Here is a 22,346-nt window from a genome sequence, read left to right on the forward strand (position 1 = left end):
TTCAAAACTTTTCCCCCCTTTAATATGACCTATAACCTGTATAATTCAATTGAAAAACAAATCTGTTAGGGGAACAAATATAAAAATGTACAATAAGCTGGTTGCGTAAGTGTGCACACCCTTAAATTAATACTTTGTTGAAGCACCTTTTGATTTAATTACAGCATTTAGTCTTCTTGGGTACACACCTGCCATCAATTAAAGTGACTCTGATTAACCCCAAATAAAGTTCAGCTGTCCTAGTAGTATTTTCCTGACATTTACTCAGTTGCCTGCTACAGCAAAAGCCATGGTTTGCAGAGAGCTTACAAAGCATCAAAGGGATCTCATTGTTGAAAGATATCAGTCAGGAGAAGGGTACAAAAAATTTCCACAGCGTTGAATATATCATGGAACACAGTGAAGACAGTCATCAAAAAGTGTTGAAAATATGGGACAACAGTGACATTGCAAAGAACTGGACGTCCTTCCAAAATTGATGAAAAGACCAGATGAAAACTGGTTAGGGAGGCTGCCAAGGATCCTACAGCAACATTGGAGGAGCTGCAGGAATTTCTGGCAAGTACTGGTTGTGTACTACATGTGACAACAATCTCTCATATTCTCCATATGTCTGGCCTATGGGGTAGGGTTGCAAGACAGAAGCTTTTTCTTACACAGAAAAACATCCAAGCCTGGCTAAAACTTGCAAAACAGTACATCAAATATCCCAAAAGCATGTGGGAAAATGTGTTGTGGTCTGATGAGACCAAGGATGAACTTTTTGGCTACAATTCCAAAAGGTATGTTTGGCACAAAAACAACACTTCACTTCACCAAAAGAATACCATCCCCATGGTGAAGCATGGTGGTGGCAGTATCATGCTTTGGGGTTGCTTTTCTTCAGCTGGTACTGGGACTTTAGTCAAGGTGGAAGGAACTATAAACGGTTCCAAATACCAGTCAGTTTTGGCCCAAAACCTTCAGGTTTGTGCTAGAAAGCTGAAGATGAAGAGGAATGTCACCTTTCAACATGACAATGACACCAAGCATACATCCAAATCAACAAAATAATGGCTTCACCAGAAGAAAATTAAAGGTTTGGAATGGCCCAGCCAGAGCCCAGACCTAAATCCAATAGAAAATCCGTGGCGTGACCTGAAGAGGGCTGTGCACAAGAGATGCCCTCGCAATCTGACAGATTTGGAGGGCTTTTGCAGGGGAGAGTGAGCAAATTTTGCCAAGTCAAGATGTGCCATGCTGATAGACTCCTGCCCAAGAAGACTTGAATGCTGTAATTAAATCAAAAGGTGCTTCAACAAAGTATTAGTTTTGGGTGTGCACACTTATGCGTCCAGCTTATGGTACGCTTTTTATTTTTTATATTTTTCCCCTAATAGATTTGTTTGTTTTTTCAATTGAATTATACATGTTATAGGTCACATTCAATGTGGGAAAAGTTTTGAAATGATTTATTGTGGTCTCATTTTTTATATCACAAAAACCTGGCATTTTAACAGGGCTGTGTAAACTTTTTATATCCACTGTATGTAAACATTTCCAAGCAAAAATCCTAAATCTTGTAGATTTTGTTGCATATTTGGGAGACATGCATACATATATCCTCCCATTGTTTCTTTGTGAATTGCTTATCCAATCTCTCTTCATAATCCTTTCTAACTTCCTGTGATTGATTCTTATAGTTATCATGGAATATTTTGTATGCTCTATTAATTATTCCTTTTTTAATGCAGCTGCTGTTCTAGATTCTATTAAAGACTCCTACCAGTTCTGGTCTTTCATTTAGGACCCCCCGTATTTCTTTGTTTTTGCCTTTACTCATATCAATCCTTGATAGGGAAGGCAATCTCTAATCTGCAGTCCAAATAAATTCTTGGCATCTTCCCATTCTGTCATGCAAGGAAGGGTATTACTTTGCTGTATATATGCACAGAGGAATACAGGTTTTGGTAAAATTTCACTGTATTCTGTCAGATACATACTGCATATGCCTACATTACAGTATGAATAGTCTGTTTCATGGGGTTTATACTTTTAGCTGTTTACATTAGTTATGATTATATTCTTCATTTGGGCATGGGGAAGGAAATCTGCATTTATGTCGTAGCACTTAAAAAGGAATGTTACTATTGTTTTTATACTTTCGTAGCATCCACTCTGTGTAATAGTGTCATACTTTGTCTGTTGTTACATGCTAAGGTCAGTTCTGTTCAAATCTAATTGCTTTTACTTGCTGTTTTATCTGTGTAGATTCCTTTCCATGGCTGTATTTGAAATGTTCTCAAATATATGGGCAACATGAGCATGGTGTCTCCATGGTTGCTTTATAACTAGTTGAATCACTCCACCATGTTAGTTTGCTTCATTAGTGTACAATTCAGCTACTTATGTTGAATCGCTCCACCGTGTTAGTTTGCTTCATTAGCATGCAATTCAGCTACTTGTGCTGTAATTTGCATGCCACGGAAACTGCCATGTTTGTGCTGAGTGTGCATCACTACACAGAGTTTTCTGAATCTAAAAATATTTGTGTCCATGTGCGCATCGCACTGCAAAGCGCACACAGTGAAAAATGACACTGTAGGCTTTATTGAACCCCCCCCCCGCCCAAGTTTCTTTAAAGAAATAAAAAGCAATGAATCATAAGAATATTGCATGGACATTATACAGGAAATTGTTTATTTCTGTTAATCTGTAAAAAAAATAGATGGCTGTAGATTACAAAACTCTGTGGCAGGATTTTCAAGGAGGCCCAGGTTACCCTATGAGGGCAAGATGCATTCTTGTACTGCATGGTGACCTGAATTTGGTTAAAGGCCTAGATGCCAGAGGGCTTACTTGAAAAGGATAAGAGTGAGCAGCTGAGGACTGACTCATTTTTCAGGGTTGCAGTGAGGAAAAGACATAAGCAACATTGCAGTGATCCTTGCAGAAGTCTGGGGCAGTACAGAAAGGATGGCCGTGGAAGTGGATGCATTTTTATATATCCCGGATAACAGAAGTGTATGCTTTAGCACTGTGGGGAGTAAATGAATAAAGGCAAAACATAAATGCTCTGTGATGATGCCGATCTCTTGCCCACAGGAAAAACAATATTCATGAGACACCTGTAATCAACATTAGTGGGAAGTCTGGTTACACTAGAGACAGTCAAAGGAAGGGTGTCTGTTTCACTTGAGCATCTGTTCAAAATAGGGCACAATCTGAGTTCAGACATTGATTTTCTGAATGGTAAATCTAAGCCTTTTTTCATTTTCAAATTAGTCATGCTGAAAACTTACCATCTTGCCCCCCCCCCCCCAGTATCCCCATACTTAGTTTTTCCAGATTTATTTGGGTTTTCTGTGGTGTTATTCCACTGTTCTGAAGGTTTATGAATCTGCTGTTTGGCATTGCTGAGACATGAGATCCATTTCTTTCTGCATAGATGTATTGCTTTTTCCTATAAAGTTAAAAGCTCCACTATGTCTACAAGCTTAGTTTGTAGAGATTTGGTTATATTCATCAAAGGGAGCCCCAACTTTGACCAGACTGTCTTTTCCATATTCCTTGTAAATGTGTCAGTAAAACATTAACCGGAGGCAATATGAAGTTTCACTGAAGGAAGATAACTGCAGCTTTTATTCACTAGAAATGTTAAAATGAACACAATAACTCAGTCATGATGCATTATACAAAGCAGGAAAAGTAAATTAAGATTGAAATATACATAGTAGCTTATCTGGAGTCTGTTTGATAGAGACTTAAGATTTGAGGCTGTTTTACGGAAATCATGGTTAAGCCTCCTATTTTTCCTGAGTAATGCATGACTAGCAGCTAACTTTAGAATTGATTTATATGTTAATAGTCCATTCCTAAAATAACTTCGGTTTTGTAAATATGCTAAGTTAGAAAATTAAATTCCTTGTAGTTTAAGAAAATTTAATGTTATTTTTTTCAGAGGTGTAGTTTATGAATGGTACCTCACTGTTCTGTGATTCAGATATGAATTTAAAGAAAGAATAATTAAGTGTAACCAGTGTTTTTTTCTTTTATTCATCATCTAACAGAGTGGTCCTATGATTTTCGTGATTTTCATCCTTACTGCACTCCTAGGTGTAGGTGTGACAGTACTGCTGTGGAGAGACATCCATCACAGGTCAAAAGGAAAGAAACAGACCTTGATTCAGCTTCTCAATCATTACTTGACATTACGAGTACTAGCATGGCTTGGCAGCCGTCAGCGTCAGTTGCTCGAGAATGACACAAAAAATGTTTATCGTGTCCAGCATGACATTCTTCTGCAGAGACTTGAGCAAAATCAGAACACAGAATATGGCCATAAGTATAAATTTAGTGCAATACAAGGTAGGAAACCAAATCAGTAATACATTATTTGAAATGGAGGGTAATATGTTATTGATCTGACCCATTTTTGTCTGCATTTTCTTTTACTTTACTTAATTCTCGGGCTGCATTTTGACACTTCTGTTTTCTTGGCTGCACATAGGTCCTGCTCAATTTGTGGCTTATTCATAAGTTGATATCTCATGGTAGTTCTGCACAGTAGGGAATGCCAGTGCACTATGTTTTAGTGCAGACATTCATGTGAGTTGTTTATGCAACCTTTGTCATTGTCTCACTCTTAGGTACAGAACTCTTTATTTTTTATCTTAAAAGGGTCCTTGACCCATTGCTTTTCCGCTATGCATTATGTTCACTGCTGTCTGTTAAGTGTCATTCTGTGATTTATGTGCAACCTCTAGTCCTGACTTGAAGGCCATTTCATTGAATAGATAGGCTTACTCGATGTAGAAGACATACAGTATTGCTTAGAATGTATTGCCTTTCAGAAGCAGAGATACGTTTGATTGCACTATGAATTCACATTGCCAACACAGTAGGCCAAAATACTTTCTAAACCATTTAGTGCCACTTTATTAGCCTTTTATAGTTTTCTATACTGTACCTTTGGTAGCTAGTTTAGAAACCTTCAATTGTGTTTTCTACTTGACGTCATGCAGTTCAGTCCAGTTAGAAGAAAAAATAATCCAGGGCCCTGTTTTGTTTGGTAAGTTCAGACGATTGTTTGCTGGTGTTTGAAAAACTAGCAGCATCTGTGTTTAGAAATTAATTTACTGTGAAAGTGTTCTAATATTCTTCACTGTAAGTTACAGGATAGTTATAATTGTATGTGTAGAGACTGGAGGAGTTTTAAAATAAGTTTTTAATGGCGGCCATCTCAAAGTATTTTACCTGCACGGGGCAGTCATTTAATTAAAAAAAAATCATTAAATTAATAGAGGTGTTGAAAATAGGCAAGAGTAGGCTGGAATTTAATGAAGAAAATTAGCAAAGGAACCAAGATATTGGGAGCAAATCACTAGAGAGGGAAAGGTAATAGAGTGGGATGATGCCAAGCAGAAGTTTGAACTACAGGTTAGAGACTGCCTTCCCTACCAAGGATTGATAACAGGCAAAGGGTTAGATATAGGGGAGTGTTAAGTGAAAGACCAGCTCTGGTACTTTTTGCAGGTTCATAAGAAAGTACTGGGCAAATGTTCTGCGGACCAGTTAAAGCCTAGCCAAAAAAACCCTATTCAGAAGGTCGCTCTAGCCTTAAGGAGGGCAAGAAAAGACAGACTGGGAGAGAATTTTTGGCTGCCTATTTAATTTTATAGCTTTAAATTAAAGGTAGTAAGGGTGCTGCAGTACTTGATATGTAGTGAGAGTCTGATCCACACGTGAAGAATATGTTGGGATATGAATCTGTCATATCATTGTGTCTTGGGTTTACTATGGCATGGTTGAATGGGTTTATGTCAAATGATCACAAAACCGATTAATAATATTGGTTTCCATTAATGCGGAAGAGCATAATGTCGAACATGGTTTGCACGAGAAAGTGCATTCGACATATTCAACATTCCCCTGTTCCAGCCATGGTAGTTAGCTTAACCCTACTATTTTGCAGGATGACTATGCTCCCCTGCACCCCCCACACTCCTGCACATTAAATATACTAACTCCGAGATCACACTACAGTGAGAAAATGGGCTACTTCCCTGTTCCTCACTGAAGCGCGACCTCCCTCCACAGTCCCAGCACATCGCTTGTCAAAAGGTCGAGTGCACCATGCAACTTGACTAACGTTGGTAGACCACTTTTGGTTCGATTTCCTGCCTCTTGGAAACCGTGATTTCGCACATCAGCCATTCAACTGCCTGCCATTCAGGTAAGTCATAGTAAACCGTGTCTTATCTGCTGATGAAGATTTAGTTCCATAAACCAAGTAAGTGAGGTATCCATTAGTTGTACAAAGGAATAGGATGTCAAAAAGACTTGGAACTTTCATGGCTTGAAAGGCTAGACAGATCTCCATGGGGGAATCTGTAAGAGACAGAATACAATAGCTGCCAGGCTGTCCTGATAAGTAAGATTTTTGAGCCCACTGATATTTTAGTTATGTTTTGCTAACTGATGCAAGAAAAGAAGCTGCTGTTAAAAAGGGGATAATTAGTACCACATATAACTACTGAATAGTAATTATAAAAATCAATCAAAGGAGGTTAGAAAAGATTGGACAGAGAGAATGGAAAGGCACTGAATAAAATAAAACAATGGCAGGGCTTCTGTATAACTTCCAAGTATGCAAGAAATTCCAGAAGGTGAGGATGTTTGCTCGGATGTGTTTGCATACGTATTTTATACCCCAAGCAGACTTCAGAAAAACATTTCTTTAGGTAGATAGCACATGCCTGAAGGTCTGATGGGAGAGAGAGGAGAGAGAGAGAGAGAGACTGGGATCATGTTTTTGGGAATGAGTTGGCAGGCTTTTAAAATTCCCTGCAGACTACTTTGTCAGAAATGTTGGGGGAGCAAATGGTTGTAACTAAGGAGATTTTCCTTTAGAGATGGTGTGTGTATATATATATATATATATATATATATATATATATATGTATATATATATATATATATATATATATGTATATATAAAATCTTAATTGCCTAGACATGGAAAGTCTAAGTTTAATGCTATTGGCTGTCAGAAGAGTAGCTAACCTGGAAGTGGAAATCAAAATCTAAACCAAGTTTAACTGAAGCATTGAATATTGTAAAGGACATAAAAAGAAATGGAGGTAAGATCTTTAGAAAAGGGAGGGATCAAACTACATAAAAATAAATGGAATTTGTGGGAACAATACACTTGAGTAATGTTCAGGAGCAAGAATGAGGTTTAAGGGAAGGCAGAAATTGAGAAATGTATGTAATTTTGGAATGCATGGTAATTGTTAAAAAGAACGTATATGTAAAATGCACAAAAATGATACATTTTGCTATTTTTTTGTTTTCTTTTATTCTCCTAGTATATCTTGGACTCTGTTGTTGCACTTGGGATTGATGACTGTTCTCCCAAGCTCTCCTCCATGGTCCAAAAGTGCACTGTGGCCCAAATTGAGCAGTATTGGCTGGGTTTTGCACGCTATCTGAGACCAGAGGGTAGGCATAGGTATTAGACATGTGTCACCTTTTTTGACATGTAGTAGAATATGTCCTAGTGAGTATGGGAGTCTGCCTTTATGGGATGTCGCCTGATGTGAGCACTAAACAGTTCATATATCTCATGTACTTCAGTGCTGTTTCCAGCAAGCAGTTATCTCACCTCTTAAGTCCTGCCTCTTGACTTACAATGTTTCCACCACCCCCACACATCAGCAGAGCACAGGTCTACCCATCCAGACGATGGCTTCAGGGAATCTCACTTTCCTTCCTTGTTCTGTAAATGGGATTCAGAGGATCCAGTAGCTCGTGTGTCAAAGGTAAATAAAGACAGTAAGATATTTCCTTTCTGCATCTTCTCTCAGAGGTCTCATCCTTTGTAGGAATACTTAGACTCAAAGTTCTCTAATGACTAGCCTGTGATTCCTCTGCCTTCTCTCCAAAAGCATCTTGCGTAACTAGAGAACAAGAAGAAAAAGCCCTAAGACATGCTACCTATGTGTTTTTTTTCTGGCTTTAAAGCATCTGACTTCAGTTAGCTTTCCCCCCAAGAAAACAGATGCTCTCTGCAGGTTCTTGCTGGAGTGGTTTGAGATCCCAGGTAATCATACTAGGGTAAACTCCTATATGATCTCTTTTGGTCAGCTATAGGTCTCATAGACTACAGCACTTTCATACCTTGCATCTACTGTGTTGCATAACAAAAGCCCAAGGTGTCTTAGGCTGCATTGACAAGTTCCCATAAAGATTTGTTAGTGAAGTTATGCATTTAACAGAAGGTAGAGAAAGTGATCTGGTGTTTGTAACCCATGGCAGAACTATTTCTGTTTGCATTCCAGTGGCAGGGCACCCTTCAATAGTTTCACAGGGAGGACTTGCTGTATTTTTCCCCACAGATTAACATTAAAAGCACCTGATTAGCGATGTGAGCTGATGACCAGGCAGGAGTCAGAGGAGCCAGGAATAAAGCTTCATTCATAATTCATGAAGCCAATGTCTTCCATGGAATTCTAAACTGAATTTGGTGTACCAGTTTTAAGACTTTGTCTTTCTGTGTAGGAATGCATAGTTACGCTTCAGTAAACCAAAACTCCTACTTGTTGAAATTGCTTGGTCTGGAAGTATATTTCTTAATAGGTATAAAAGCAAACCTTGGCTGTGGGGTGCCCGTGTGTTCTTTATATGATTTAAAGTGCGGCTTGTGTTTGGAAAGCTGATATGTCAAATAAAATACTAATGAAAACCCATGTCTGTTATGGTTATCAGACACACAAAACAGAACAAAAAAGTAATTGTATTCATTAAAACAAAGTATTCAGATTTGGGAAAATTAATGTTATTTTTTAAGTGCCATGCTTATTTTCCTGCTTCAAAAGAGAAAAAAAGAAGACATATACTTAGCTTTATAAGTATATAGTTATGAAATACTATATGAGTGGAATGCCAGACAAGATAAAGTAATGCTAAAGTCACATCATATGAAGTTTAAATCATACAGAATATTAATGTAAAACACGCCACTGGGGCTCCATACAGTATCCACATTTGATACAGAAATGGCAAACAAAATACAGGATCACAGTGGAGAAAACGGGATGCCTATTTCAGAAATTGCATGAATACTCTAGATGTAGGAGCGAGATCAGATTAAAATCGTGTTACATATGGCAGGAGAGAAAACATAAGGTGTAAAGAAAACACTGACAACACAATAAAACAAAGTCCAATAACATTTTGAGAAAATAACCAGTTGTTTTGGACCATAGAGTAGTTTTCTGTTTGAACTATACAAATTCAGAAGTGCAGTTCAGGCTAAGCATGGTTCAGATAAAGTCTAAGGATCAAAGTGCCTATTAGGAATAAATCTTGTTTGAGGAGATACTAAGGATCCCTGCCTCATGGCTTTTGAATACCTGATAGTGCTTTGTTTGCAGGCTTGTAGGAAAATGTGTTTTATCTAAAAGTCAAAAGCTAGTCACCTCAATTCTGAGTAATATTTACTGCATTTAAGAATACTGTGGATATGTCTAAAGTCAACATCTTTAGCTGGTATAGCACCCCTTCCATGACTACTTTAGAGTTCAACAGCTGCCCTCCTCATCTTTTATTACAATTATTTATTTATTACATAGCACCTTACAAATTAGTTGAAATTCAAACAAATAGATGTTTATTCCAAGTAAAATAGATTTCTTTATAAATTTGAAGCAAATGACTATTAGGATTAATCATTTAAGTTTGAGCATAATATTGTATAGTAAGAAATAATTATGTATGAACAGTAAAACAGCCCTAAAAATTCAGTATCCTAAAAATCCATGAAAATGTATTTCAGATAAAAAAGATGCTTACAGAGCACAGTGCATTATATAACGCATAGTTTACTTTTAGTATCAAACTCTTAAGTAAAGTGCTGTAATCCATTAGGAAGCAAAAATAAATTGGAAAGTAGCGAATGTTTGTAGGTAACCAGATGCAGCCTTTTTGGACCTCAGTGGTGGAGAGAAGAGGGCCCTCCCCCCAAAAAATCTGGTTTACCATAAATGATTATGGCTGGCACCTTCTACTTGGCAGTAAATAACAGCCTTACCTTAAATTGTATATATATGTCCAAACCTGTAAAAAAGTAAGATGGATGGCCAAAATAATTTTTGGAGGGGATGGCAGCAATGTTTTGTACCTCACAATAGCCTTAATTACATTTGCATATTGACTTTTTATGTTTATCGATATTTATTTTGTTTAGTTTGTTGCCTTTGCATTATGTGCTGATTTAACATGTGGTGTTAAACTTTTGTCTTACCAGCTGGTAACTGATTTCCTGTTTTTTCAATTATTCATCACCAGTGGCTACACACTGTATAAATCCAGCCTTCTTCCATCCAGTGCAAAGCATCAGCTAAAGTGAAATAACTGCCACCCTCAAACATACCCTAACTGGCTGCTGTCTTGCAAGCAGCTTTTAGTAACAGGAGTCTGTATTACCAGATGGTAGGTTCCTGCACATTTCAGAATATGAGCATAAACAAAGTAATATACTGTCATTAAAAACAAAAGCTAGCCCAAGTATTTTATGTAGTAACTTCCCAGGCAGGCTAGAGGGAAGTTATCTTTTGATGACATCTTGCAAAGAAGTGACATAATTATCAGGCAGGTTGTAATAGTGATAAGATTGCATAGGTTTCAAATATAGTCTACTACAATTAAAACAGAAGGTAACATTTTTCTTATAGGAGATTTCATGCATCCTAACCTAGACTGGAAAAATTAGCATACGGCAGCAAACATTCTCAAATATTACTGGATTTTGGTAATAAAAATTGCATAGAACAAATTGTACATTGTTCTATCCAGGGGTAATATAATTTTGCTGCAACAAATGCTGCTTCTGTTTGTTCTCCCCTCACTTTTAAGTATTGACCAAATTATACCAGCTTACTTAAATTTAAGACTTTATACCACAAAATGAGAACTCTCTCTTCCTTTATACTGAAGGTGACTACTCAGAAATAAACAGTTTTTGCCTATGTAGACTTGATTTTAATGCTTGGTGACCCACAGGACAATTGCAGAAATGTTGATTATACTATTAAACAACACATCCAAAGTATATACCATTGAAGCATAAATATACTAGTAGCTTAAGGGATAAACCATTACGGAGGAACAGATATTTAGTTACACCCAGTAAGTATAGGTTCGTATGTACTAAGAGGCAGAAAGTCATACAATACTAGAATTTGCAAGCAGATACTAGAGCAGTGTGGGATAAAGACACCCAGTCAGTTCCAATGGTAGTAGGAGCAACAGGGCTAATAAAAACAAATAATTTTCAATAGTACAGATTCGTAACCTCATATGAACTGCAGAAGGATGCATTTCTGGGTACACTGCAGGTGGTGAGAAGAACACTTTTGGCAAACATCAAAGACTAAAGCAGTACTAATTTCTTGAACTCTAATCATACCCTGATTTAGAAATGGAGTCCATTTGTGTCATGGTGTTAGAAACCCAAACATTTTTGAGAAATTAATAAAATATAGAACTATAAAATCAATAAAACAACATGAAAGTAAAATGTGATATTATACCACTTTGTAAAACAGTCCTTGCCCTGTATAAGAAGCAAAGACATAAAGATTTTATTGAACTGATCAGACCGTGAAACATTCTTAAACACAGGGCAGCAACATTGTGCTTTTAATTGTTTCAGAAAATTAAAGGAAAAATAGCGACTGTAAAAAAACCTAAATAAATAATGTTGCAATAGCTGATCCCAGGTTAATTGCATATAGCATGGTAAACACATTTTGCACCAACTTCAAAAAATCAGTGGCTGTTAAGTAGTCTTGTTTTCTAAGGATGACTGTCAATATTATGGATGAAATTATACCCATGGGGAAAAAAAACCTTTAAGCACACAAGGTTCATGGGTCCCAACATTATTCCTGGCAGTTTCCTGCACAACATAAGGGACAAACTACTGAACTGTTTATGTCTTGATACGAACAAATTCATTGCCACTAGACATATGCCGGATGCTTGGTATCAGGTTTTTGTGATCTCCATAAATAAGATAGGTACTATATTAGACAGTAAAATTACAAACCTATAAGGTACACCTGTATTCAATACAGACTTATGGAGCAGGTCATAATTGAATATACCCTAAATAACTAGTGACTTTCCACTAATAGACTCCTAATGATATGGTTTTGTTAAGGGAAGATTCTCCTTACTTAATCTGGTAGTATTTTTTGAAGAGGAAACGTTTGAAACTAGATGTGGGCTGGACCATACATGCTACATATTGGGATCTTGAAAGGCATAGAGGCATAATAAAGTTATTCAGATCAACATGATCAGTTATGTAATATCATACATTTTAACAGTGTTCCAGCCTGATACAAGACACCTGCAACAGCTGGAAAGACCACAGAAGTACCTCACCAAGAGGATCACTGGCCTCAAACAGATGCCCTATGCAGCTCGACTGAAGAAACTCCAGCTGTACTCGGTTGCATAGGGTGATCTCTGCCTGACATACAAGGCCATGTCCAACCCAGAATTGATGGACATGCTCCACCTAAAGAAAACCATATCCCCTTGAGCCACATGATCTAGGGACCTAAACCTCACCACAACAATAAATAGGACATGATGGAGGGATAGATTCCTGTCCCAGAGACTTTCCATGCTTTGGAACAAGATTCCAATCTACATTAGGCAGAGCTCCTCGCTAACACTCTTCAAGAGAAACCTTGACGAGTAGATGAGAAACAGAAAGTTTACCCGGGGATCATTTCAGTGGCTGTGCTGGACAGATTCACAGGGAACTAATATAAGGGGGCAGCGAAAGCCAACACATTCTGGCTAGGCTTATAAATGCCTTTGGGCAGATAGCCTAGTACCTACCTATGAACCTATGAATCATCAGGGAACACTGCCTCCCTAAAGTTTGGGTTGAAAACATTTAGCCCAAACCATTATACAGACTTACAGGTAGATAAAGCAGCCTTTTTCCAAACAAGTGGAATGTATTGAGAAATAAAATTCATCTGAACCTGGTGTTATTGTTTATACAAGCATGTTTGTTAGACTGTCTAAAGGTTATAAACTGAATTAGTTCATTGAGAAAAATGGTTAAAGAAGAGAATATAAAAGATAGGAGTAGTAAGTTATATATGTAAGTGGAGTCTATGAACGGCTTTCTTGAGACCACTTTTGTATAATCTCTTGTTTTGATGTAAATGCAGGGTTGGTTTATGGTTACAGAAGTGGACTGGTAGTTGCAAACGGGGGGGGGGGGCTTATATTTACCTCCACTAAGAATGCAGAAGCATGCAAATAGTCTAAACATAATGAGTGTACATGCAGTAACTGCATTCTCACTCCCATTACCAGTAAATAAAATGTGTTTTAAAGGAGGGAAACATTTCATGTTTTGATTACAAAATTAATGAAAAGGCACTAAAGACAGGCAACAAAATGAAAGACATATGAATCATTATAGATAATAAATTAAGCTTTGATAGATGTATTGCATCAAAAGTGAAAAACAGGCTTAATCTCTACCACACCTCACGTTCAAGAACATAAGTAGTAAATTAGAGGAAGTCATTGTGTCACTGTATGCATAGGTTCAGTAACAAACTTAAAGCCCAGTGGCCTTCTAAAAGCTTGACAGCTATTGTCCCATTTTGAAACATAAATATTTAAGCAATAACCCACGGCTGGGTGTGGGTAATGCTGGATTAACCCACAGTTGGCGTGGTTTGGTCATTTGCCCTCGTGACCAAACCATGCCAACTGTGGGTAAATCCAGCATTACCCACACCCAGCCATGGGTTATTGCTATTATACAATGGTGTTAGGTTTGTGTTGTTGTTATTTAAGCTTTTGTTTGCTTTAGTTTGTACTCTTTTACTTTTTGTGAGATAAAATAGTCCAGACTTCATGTTTACTGTATTTTATTTGTCTTTTAATTTAAATACAAGTGATTAATTTTTCAGGAGATCATAGAAAATAATTATATAAGTAAATGTAGTTTTTAAAGCTTTTGGTATGTTTTTAGAATTGATAGGCAGAATGTGCTGTAATTGCTTTTTCATTACATGTAGTTATTTATGTTCTATTCCTTACTGACTGTGTATAAAGGTACAGTGAGTATTTAAACTGTATTTTTGAAATTGTTCGTTATTATGTGAAGCCAGAGTTAGGGACATATAGAAGTTTACAGTCCGTGGCGATATGTTTTCCAGTAATACTTTTAAGTTAGTTTTGAATAGCAGTGAAAGGGTACTTGCATATTATCACAACCACGTTAGAAACAACACGCAATTAACAGGTCACTAAGTTTCCTGGCTGAAGTCGCTGGTGAGTGCTCCAAATTTTGACCTTTGGTTCCAACCATTTTATAAGAAGTGATGTTCTACATTTTGGAGATGGATTTTATATACCTGAAAAAACTAATAGACTCACAGGTTTTTGTATTAGCATGCATTTTCTGGAGTATATAAAGTCCGTAACTGAAATATGTGTTATTATTTAATGACTGAAATCGTCGGCGATTTGCTAGAAAACCATAAATTTTATGAGGAGCAGACCAAAATATGAAGCAAATCATCAGCGATTTTCCAGAAAACTATGTTTCCGTTTATTATGTTGGTTTTTATTTTTTTATAGTGAAATACACTTTGCAGGTGGACCGGAGCTTGATGTCTACCGGTAAGGTGTTTTCTGTTGGGTTGTCTTCATTAGAAGTCCTTGCAACATGGTCCGTTAGTGTCTGGACTTTTTCCATGGTTATGTTCGATTTACAATGTGCACGCTGGTTGAATTAGCAAATCAACATGCATGTTTCTCGGCTTTCTCAAGTTTCCATTGTATAATCTCATGTATTCTCCAGTGTCCGTTTTAAAAGTGTGACATGATTGGCATTCTTTTAAGGACAGGGAAGGTTTGTTGCAAAGACAAGAGAATCATGGAGTTATGCATTTGTTGTGTTTGCTACTACTGTTGATTGATATCTTAAAGTTGATTGCTTGTATGTATATATATATATATATATATATATATATATATATATATATATATATATAGGCACACCCATCAGTGTGCTCTACACAGAGAGTCTTAAAGAGGAGAGGATCCTCCTTGGCCTGGAAGTCGTGTTGGAGGTGCAGTCATTAGATTTTTTTTTTTTATTATTATTATGCATGTACTATTCCTTACCAGGTGGCACCATTGCATAGTGGGTAGTATTATTTTTTTTAAGCAAGAAACTTTATTAAATCATCACTTGCAACATAAGCAAGCATACATTTATATAAAGGAAAACAAACCACACCAACATAATCCTAGTTGCAAGCATTTTACATGACAAAGCATACGACACACTCCCAGTCGCAAACATTATACATCACTTATAATCTACCCATCATGTTCAGTCAAATATTACATAGCTCATATAAGTCCTGTCTTCTTTTAAACCTCATTCCTCCCCTGTATGTATTGCTCCCACAATTCCCATTTTTCTTGTGTAATTTGCTCCTACCTTTTAATAAAGATCTCAGTTCCAGTTGTTTCATAGTAGATATTATTGTGACTTTAGCATAAGAGGTATTCTTGTTTGGTTCTTGGCTTGGGTGCCTTATGTGTGTAATCTGCTTGTTCTCCCTTTGTCTGCACTTAACAGCATTGTATGGACACTTTTCTTTCCCACTGTGCATGCTAGTACATGCTTAGAGGTTTAGCATATAGTAGGCCTCAAGGATGTGTATCATGCTTCTTCAAGTGAGCAAGCCCTCAGAAGGCCCCGCCCCCTGTACACAAGCACCAGGGATTCTAACATAGAGTATGTACTCATTTATATGCCCAAATGCCCCCCTCTGAGACAGGTGAACAGCAGTGCTTCATCAATCCTTTCCTTTGTCCTTCTGCCAACTACTCCATTTTATGGCTGTTAATTGATCCCAGAATATCTGGATCATTGTCAGGGCTTTATTCCTGTATGCCACAGAACTGGTATCCAAAGAGGAACACCTTTTGAAATCTGTCTGAGGAACCTGGGTTGCCCAGTCTACCTATTGTCTTTGTGAGGGACATTTGAACTCTTTCCATTAGGGATGATTGAGAGTGAGCAGCAGTGGGGGTACAACAGGCATTGTACCAGACTGTGCTGGGGAAGCAAGAGGTCAATTACCAAATGAAGTTGTCAAATTATCGGTCATTCTGTGTCCTCATCGTCATCCTTGGTCAAGAGCTCTTGGTATTTTTTCTGTTTCTTTTTTCCATGTTAACTCCCTGCCATCAAACTTCCCTTACCTTGGATGGCCCATTTGTTTCCCATGGGTGAGGGTCAGCAGCATCTGTATTATCTTATCGAAGTTTCAGAATATCAAATCTGATATGGTCGACCCCATATCATCGAATTCTGAAACATCGAAAGAAAAAAAAATGCCTAAAAACAAAAATGAATAAAAACTTACCTTTGCTGCTCCCCCCACACAGCCCTACTTAAATATACCAACTCCAAGACCGCACTACATTGAACTAAATGGAAATTTTCCATTTAAACGTTCGATGTTTTTTGCTTTCGCTAATCTGGTGCCGACAATATCAGCTTTGATGTTGTCAGCCTTCGACAATGTGAAGTAGACCCGGGTCAGCACCCTTAATTTCTTTTTCTTTTTTTTTTTGTTTTTTTGGTATGGCCCTAACTCCACCTTTTAACAGAGAGACGTGCGATGTTCATCAGTATAGGAAATCACTGTGCCTTCCCTGTGCAGATGTACACTTCCATTTATCCACGAGGATGGCTACAGCAAGACTGAAGCTTGCTTAGCTGAAAACATGTCCTCAGGTTACATTGCATCTGCTACCCCCTCTTCAAGATATCGTGGTAGTTTGTGATATACTTTCCCTCTGGGTAGGCATGCCTATCCTCCCCATACCAGCTCCTACATATTGTTTTACTTTAGTCATAGAGCTTTAACCTGGTATGCCAGCGGAACCAGCACTCACCATGATAGAGATGAGCAATCCAGGAGGATCTCAGAGTACAGTCAGTGCTCCTCCCTGTTGCAGGGAGTTAGGTTTGTGTTTGGTACCATGTGAAGATGCTCACTGTTGCCTTACATGTGAGCTGTACAAGCCAGAGCCCACTGTGAAAAGGCCATGGGGCAGACCCCAGGACATGTTGGAGGAATTATATCTCTTAGGCTGCATGGAAATGTCTGGGGATGCTCCAGGATGAGCTCAATACTTAAGATAGAGAAATGTGGTTTCCCAACTGAGCTTGCCACCACTGTGACTGTCAATAGGACAAGTGATTAAAAAGTAGATGATTGACTTCCAGTGGGGATGGAGACATGACTACACATGTTTTTGTGCAGCTCTCTGGGAACTAGAAATAACTCTTAAGTCCTTCCCCAACCTTTAGTTTCCTGATTAAAAAAAAAAAAGAAATACTTGCAACCAGTGTCTGAGGGAGCTAAGGTATGTTGTGAATGTCTAAGGGCAAAGATGAGTGCAGAAATGGGTCAAAACATCTTAAGACACCTGCAACAGTCTGCTTTGCTGACCAACCCTGCTTCGACAATGCAGACAACCCAACTCCAGGTGATATGCCAACTTCTGAGGCACTTCGAAGGCTTCCTTCCGGAAACTCAAGCAAGAACTACAGAAAATAAACACCACATTGGAGTCTTACATGCAGTGGGCGGAAAGCAGGTTGAAAGAGATGAAAGATAACCTTATATTGAACTCTGATAAACTCAAAGGCCTGGAGGGGGGGTCAAACTAGCAGACAGAACGCAGGATCCCTAGAACTGAAGAAAGAATTGAGGAGTTGGAGGGGAAAATAATTAAATTAGAATATTTTGGTAGATGCAAGAACTTGTGAATTATTGGTGTCTGTTGAGAAACTGCAGGGAAACAACTGTGCTGAATATAGGAGGGTACGTTGTCAGAGTGGTTGGGTATAATGTTAGGCCTGTCGGACATTGACTGGACCCACAGGTATATTTAGCAGCAGTGGCTCGGGGAAGGGGTCCTCAACCAATTCTGGTACATTTTTTGTCTTAAAACCTCCAAGAAAGACTTCTTTATGCATTTTGGATGCAGTGTAAAATAATTACCAGTCAGAACTTCAGTGTTCTTTTTGACAATGACAATTCCATAGAAACAAAACATGTAGAATGCATTTATTTCTGTACTTAGGCTTTGCCATGAAAATAACTTAAAATCTCAGCTTATTTAACCTGTGCTGTTAAGGATCTTATTTAAGAGTGCCTGGCATTCCTTTTCATCTTTTGCAGAGGTTCTGGATAAAATTCAGAGATGATTGGAAGTTGAGAATGGTAGAAAAGAGAGAAAAAAAGTTCCACAACTCTAGAAGGGCTTCCTAAATTGACTCTCAAGCCCTTTCTTTTATTCAGGCAGAGACGTTTGGGCTGCAGGAAGGCTGGTGCTGAAGTGACACAAAATGTAAGACTGAATAAAAATGCTGATTATTCATACAAAATGAGGCAATTATAGACAGCTCATACAAGAAAGAAGTTAATGTCAGTAAAGTTTCTGAAGCTGTTATGCCCCATCACTTAACACTGTATATTGTACATTGGGAGATGGGGATAATTTGAATGTGTATGACTTTGGGGAATGTTGTAGCATGATATTCACTACACTGTTGACTTTGGAGAATGTTGTTGCATGATATTCACTACACCGTTAATCCATTTTAGCTTGCACTCTTCAGTTTTGTAATGTAACTGGTGTTGTCTCTGTGACGTGGATATCCCACCACTGCCAACCAATATGTGATGACCCTCCACCTCTGGGCCAGTAATCAAGGAGCCTCAGTCTTTACCACTGGCACTAGTGTGGGACGTTCATGGGGAGGATAACCGGTGTATACACACAGTATCTCCAGATGCAGCTGTCTGCATCAAGCACAGTTTCCCTTAAGAGCACACAGGGGAACACAGTCAGTCTGGGGCTGGTTCCTCTCTCTTTCTCCAGATCCCTAGTAAAACTCCCCACTGGCACAGCTATAGAGTTGAGTTCTTAGTCAAGCTTCCAAGCCAAGTCCTCCAACACTCTCTCTATCCAGTCAGTGCTTTGTGTCCCTGCCCAAGTAGCTTGCTCATACACACACACACACACACACACACACACACACACACACACACACACACACACCTGGAAAAGGCTGGCACAGGTTTACTAGCTATGCCCCCTCTTGCCCAGACTGTATGGTAGTTATCACTGCCACCAGAACCCCTTGCCAGCTACTTTAAGGCCCTTACAATGGTACCCAATATACTGAGCAAAATTAATATTAATACAAATGGTAGTTTGATTAAGAGAAGGCTATTAGGAGTGGCCCACACAGTCTCACCAAATCACAGTTCAAATCATGGGAAATCTTTAAAATAACATTGAAGGATGGGCTCAGACAAATAAAGAAAAACAATATCTAAACTAAGCTTCACTATATTTCTGACTGAATCTAAGATAATCACTACTCCCTACTTAGTTAATAGAGCAAGGTAGATGATGTGGTGAGTGGTCCTTGTTGTTGTCAGGCCCAAGACAGAATACAAAATGCTCAGTCGCACTCAGAGGCTTCTCAAAATATTATCTAAAATATTACTACTTAGATGACTTGCAGAATGACATCACTTCTGGTCATCTGACTTCTAGTTCCAGTGCAAACCCCCATTGCTGGAAACTGACATGACTTAGCCCCTACCTGTAAAGGTACACACACAAGAGCATTTGCTCAGATCTGTGGTAGGTGCTGGAAGTCATAAAACAATTGCATACTTCCACACTTCCAGAGTAGTAATTAGTTCACCCCAAAAACAATACGGAAAGCTTTATAGTACAAACTTTGTACCTGTACTGAAATCTGTGGGGTAGCATCATTATGGCCTAGCCTATAAAGTGGTTTACTTTCAGATATATTTTAAAGTTTGCTGGACTGAGGTTAACTTCCTGATTTCCAGTTTCCTCTGTTAAAACATTTACATTTAAACAGTTACAGTAGTGCATGTACATTTTTGTTCTGTCTAGTAGGGCACACTATGGATACGTTCAAACACAAGCACTTTGCAAATGCCTTTTCAGCACAAACATCTGTACTAATGAGTTTGATATACACATGACATACTGTTCTAATACATGTGTAACATCAGCATCTTGTATAAATCAATGTGATATTCATAAATGACATATAATTATTTACAAAATTCCAGCTAGCTGTGGTGGCAGTACCTCCTATTGTCACAGTCTCCATACAGATTTAGATGTTGAGACCTCTCCAGTGGAAACAATATAGGAAAAAATATAAAAAGAAGAAAGACTGATAATTCTTGCTTTTATCTGGTTAAGGTTGTTAAAAGTTATGCCTAATTCTGATCTTTTATTTGTTTATCGGAGAGTTACAACTCGGTTAACTTTTTGTTTCTGTGCAACATTGTATGTTGACAAATGCTATGGTGCAGATAATTGAAAATGGTGATATACTCAGTATATGGATAGGTATAGACCATAAGGAAAAAATGACACAAGGTGCTTGATCTGGTTTGATTTACACATCACTGCTTTTGAAAGCTTTTCTCTTGATAAAATTAATTATGGTGCATACTTTTCATCTTGGAACATAAATTGGCTAGTTATCTCTATTCGAAGAGACAGAATTAAAACCTAATTAAAAAAGTTGGCACCATCCATAGTTTTCTTACAAGAAACAGATGTTAACGAAGCTGAATCTATCACATTCACTCTCTTAGCATATAAAACAGAAGGTTATTCTGTATACCCCACAGGTAGATGAAGAGGAGTAATTCAACTACTGTGGAAGGGAATTTCCTTTGAGGTGGTAGAATTAGGATCAGATAGGTGGAGTTGATTTATTTATATGAAGGGATTGTGGGATAGTTAGTTATATAATTTAGTCAGTTAATATTTTCTACTGGTCACTTCAATGGGAGAACTGTTATACATCCAAAGAGAAGCAGTGAGCTTCAGAGGAAGGATGATGATATGGGGTGGGAATAGGAACTTGTTTTTTTTTTTTTTTTTTCAAGGACGGATGTCCAGTCTGGATCTTGTTCAGTGTCCCCCACGCACACACAATAGAACTGAGGGTGAAAGATTATTTAGACTGTGTTGGCATGTTGGATGCCTTTTGGGCTTTCAAGACAAACAGGGCACTGGAACTCCCTTACATTCACTTTTTATTCCCCATGGTATGCTTCTTACTCGCAGATTGATAGGGTAATGATTTCTAAGGCACATAATTATTTAACTGAATCTCTAGAGAATCTCTCAATAATATTATGAGACTATTGCACCCAATTTTTTTAAACAAGAAACATCTTTATTAAATTATCACATGACATAGGCAGTCATACATTTATTTAAATGAAAACAAATGTATTGACATAATTTTAGTTGCAAACATTATATATCACAGTAGATATAGACATAATTTTAGTTGGAAACATTCTACATCACTTACAATCTATCCAGTCATTGTCAATCAAACATTACATAGCTCATTCAAATCCTGCCTTCTTTTAAACGTCATTCCTCCGCTGTATGTATTCCCACAATTCCTGTGTTTTCTATGTAGTTTGCTACTACCGTTTTCTAAAGATCTCACTATTAGTTGTTTTATCTATGTCACTTCATTCACTACTTGTAGTACAGTTGGTTTAGACTTTGACTTCCATTTTCTAGTAATTGCTTTTTGGCAGCCACCATAATTAGACTCAACAAGGCCTTACTATGTCTAGGCAATTACAATTCTGTATCATAGCTCAAAAAATAATTTCCTTAGTTATACCAGTTTGCTCACCCAGTATCTCTGACAGAGCAGTCTGAAGGGAATCTTTAAAGTCTGCCAACTCATTACATTCCCAGAAAATATGTTCCCAGTTACCTCTTTCTTCCCCATCACACCTCCAACATTTGCTGTCTACCTGAGGAAAATTTCTTTGGAGTCTACATGGGGTTTAAAATACCTATGTAAACACTTCCAGTCAAAGATTCTAAATCTTCTAAACTTTGTTGCATATTTGGGAGATATACATTTATCCCCTCATTGTTTCTTTGTGAATTGCTTTCTCTCTTCCCAATCCTTTCTAACCTCCTCTGATTGATTCTTATAGTTATAATGCAATATTTTGTATGCTGTACTAATTATTCCTTTTTAACAGTGATTTATATTTTAGATTCTACTAACAACTCTGCCAGTGCTGGTCTTTCTTTTAGGACCCCCACCCATTTCTTTTGTTTTTGCCTATACACTAATATCAGTCCTTGATAGGGAAGGCAATTTCTAACCTGCAGTC

The 22,346-nt window shown here is 37.8% G+C and overlaps 1 protein-coding gene across 2 annotated transcripts in view; it reads left to right on the plus strand.

The window, feature by feature from the left end:
• Positions 1–22,346, plus strand: part of GHDC (GH3 domain containing) — a 903,895-nt gene that overhangs the window by 103,662 nt on the left and 777,887 nt on the right. For both annotated transcript variants that reach the window (XM_044054723.1, XM_044054722.1), the window contains exon 2: positions 4,050–4,347. In XM_044054723.1, coding sequence (XP_043910658.1) covers positions 4,059–4,347 — 289 coding nt within the window. In that variant the 5' untranslated portion in view covers positions 4,050–4,058. The remainder of the gene's footprint in view (positions 1–4,049; positions 4,348–22,346) is intronic.

This window comes from Protopterus annectens, chromosome 13.part0 (genome assembly GCF_019279795.1).
Source record: "Protopterus annectens isolate FY-2018-M chromosome 13.part0, PAN1.0, whole genome shotgun sequence".
Taxonomy (NCBI): Eukaryota; Metazoa; Chordata; order Ceratodontiformes; family Protopteridae; genus Protopterus; species Protopterus annectens.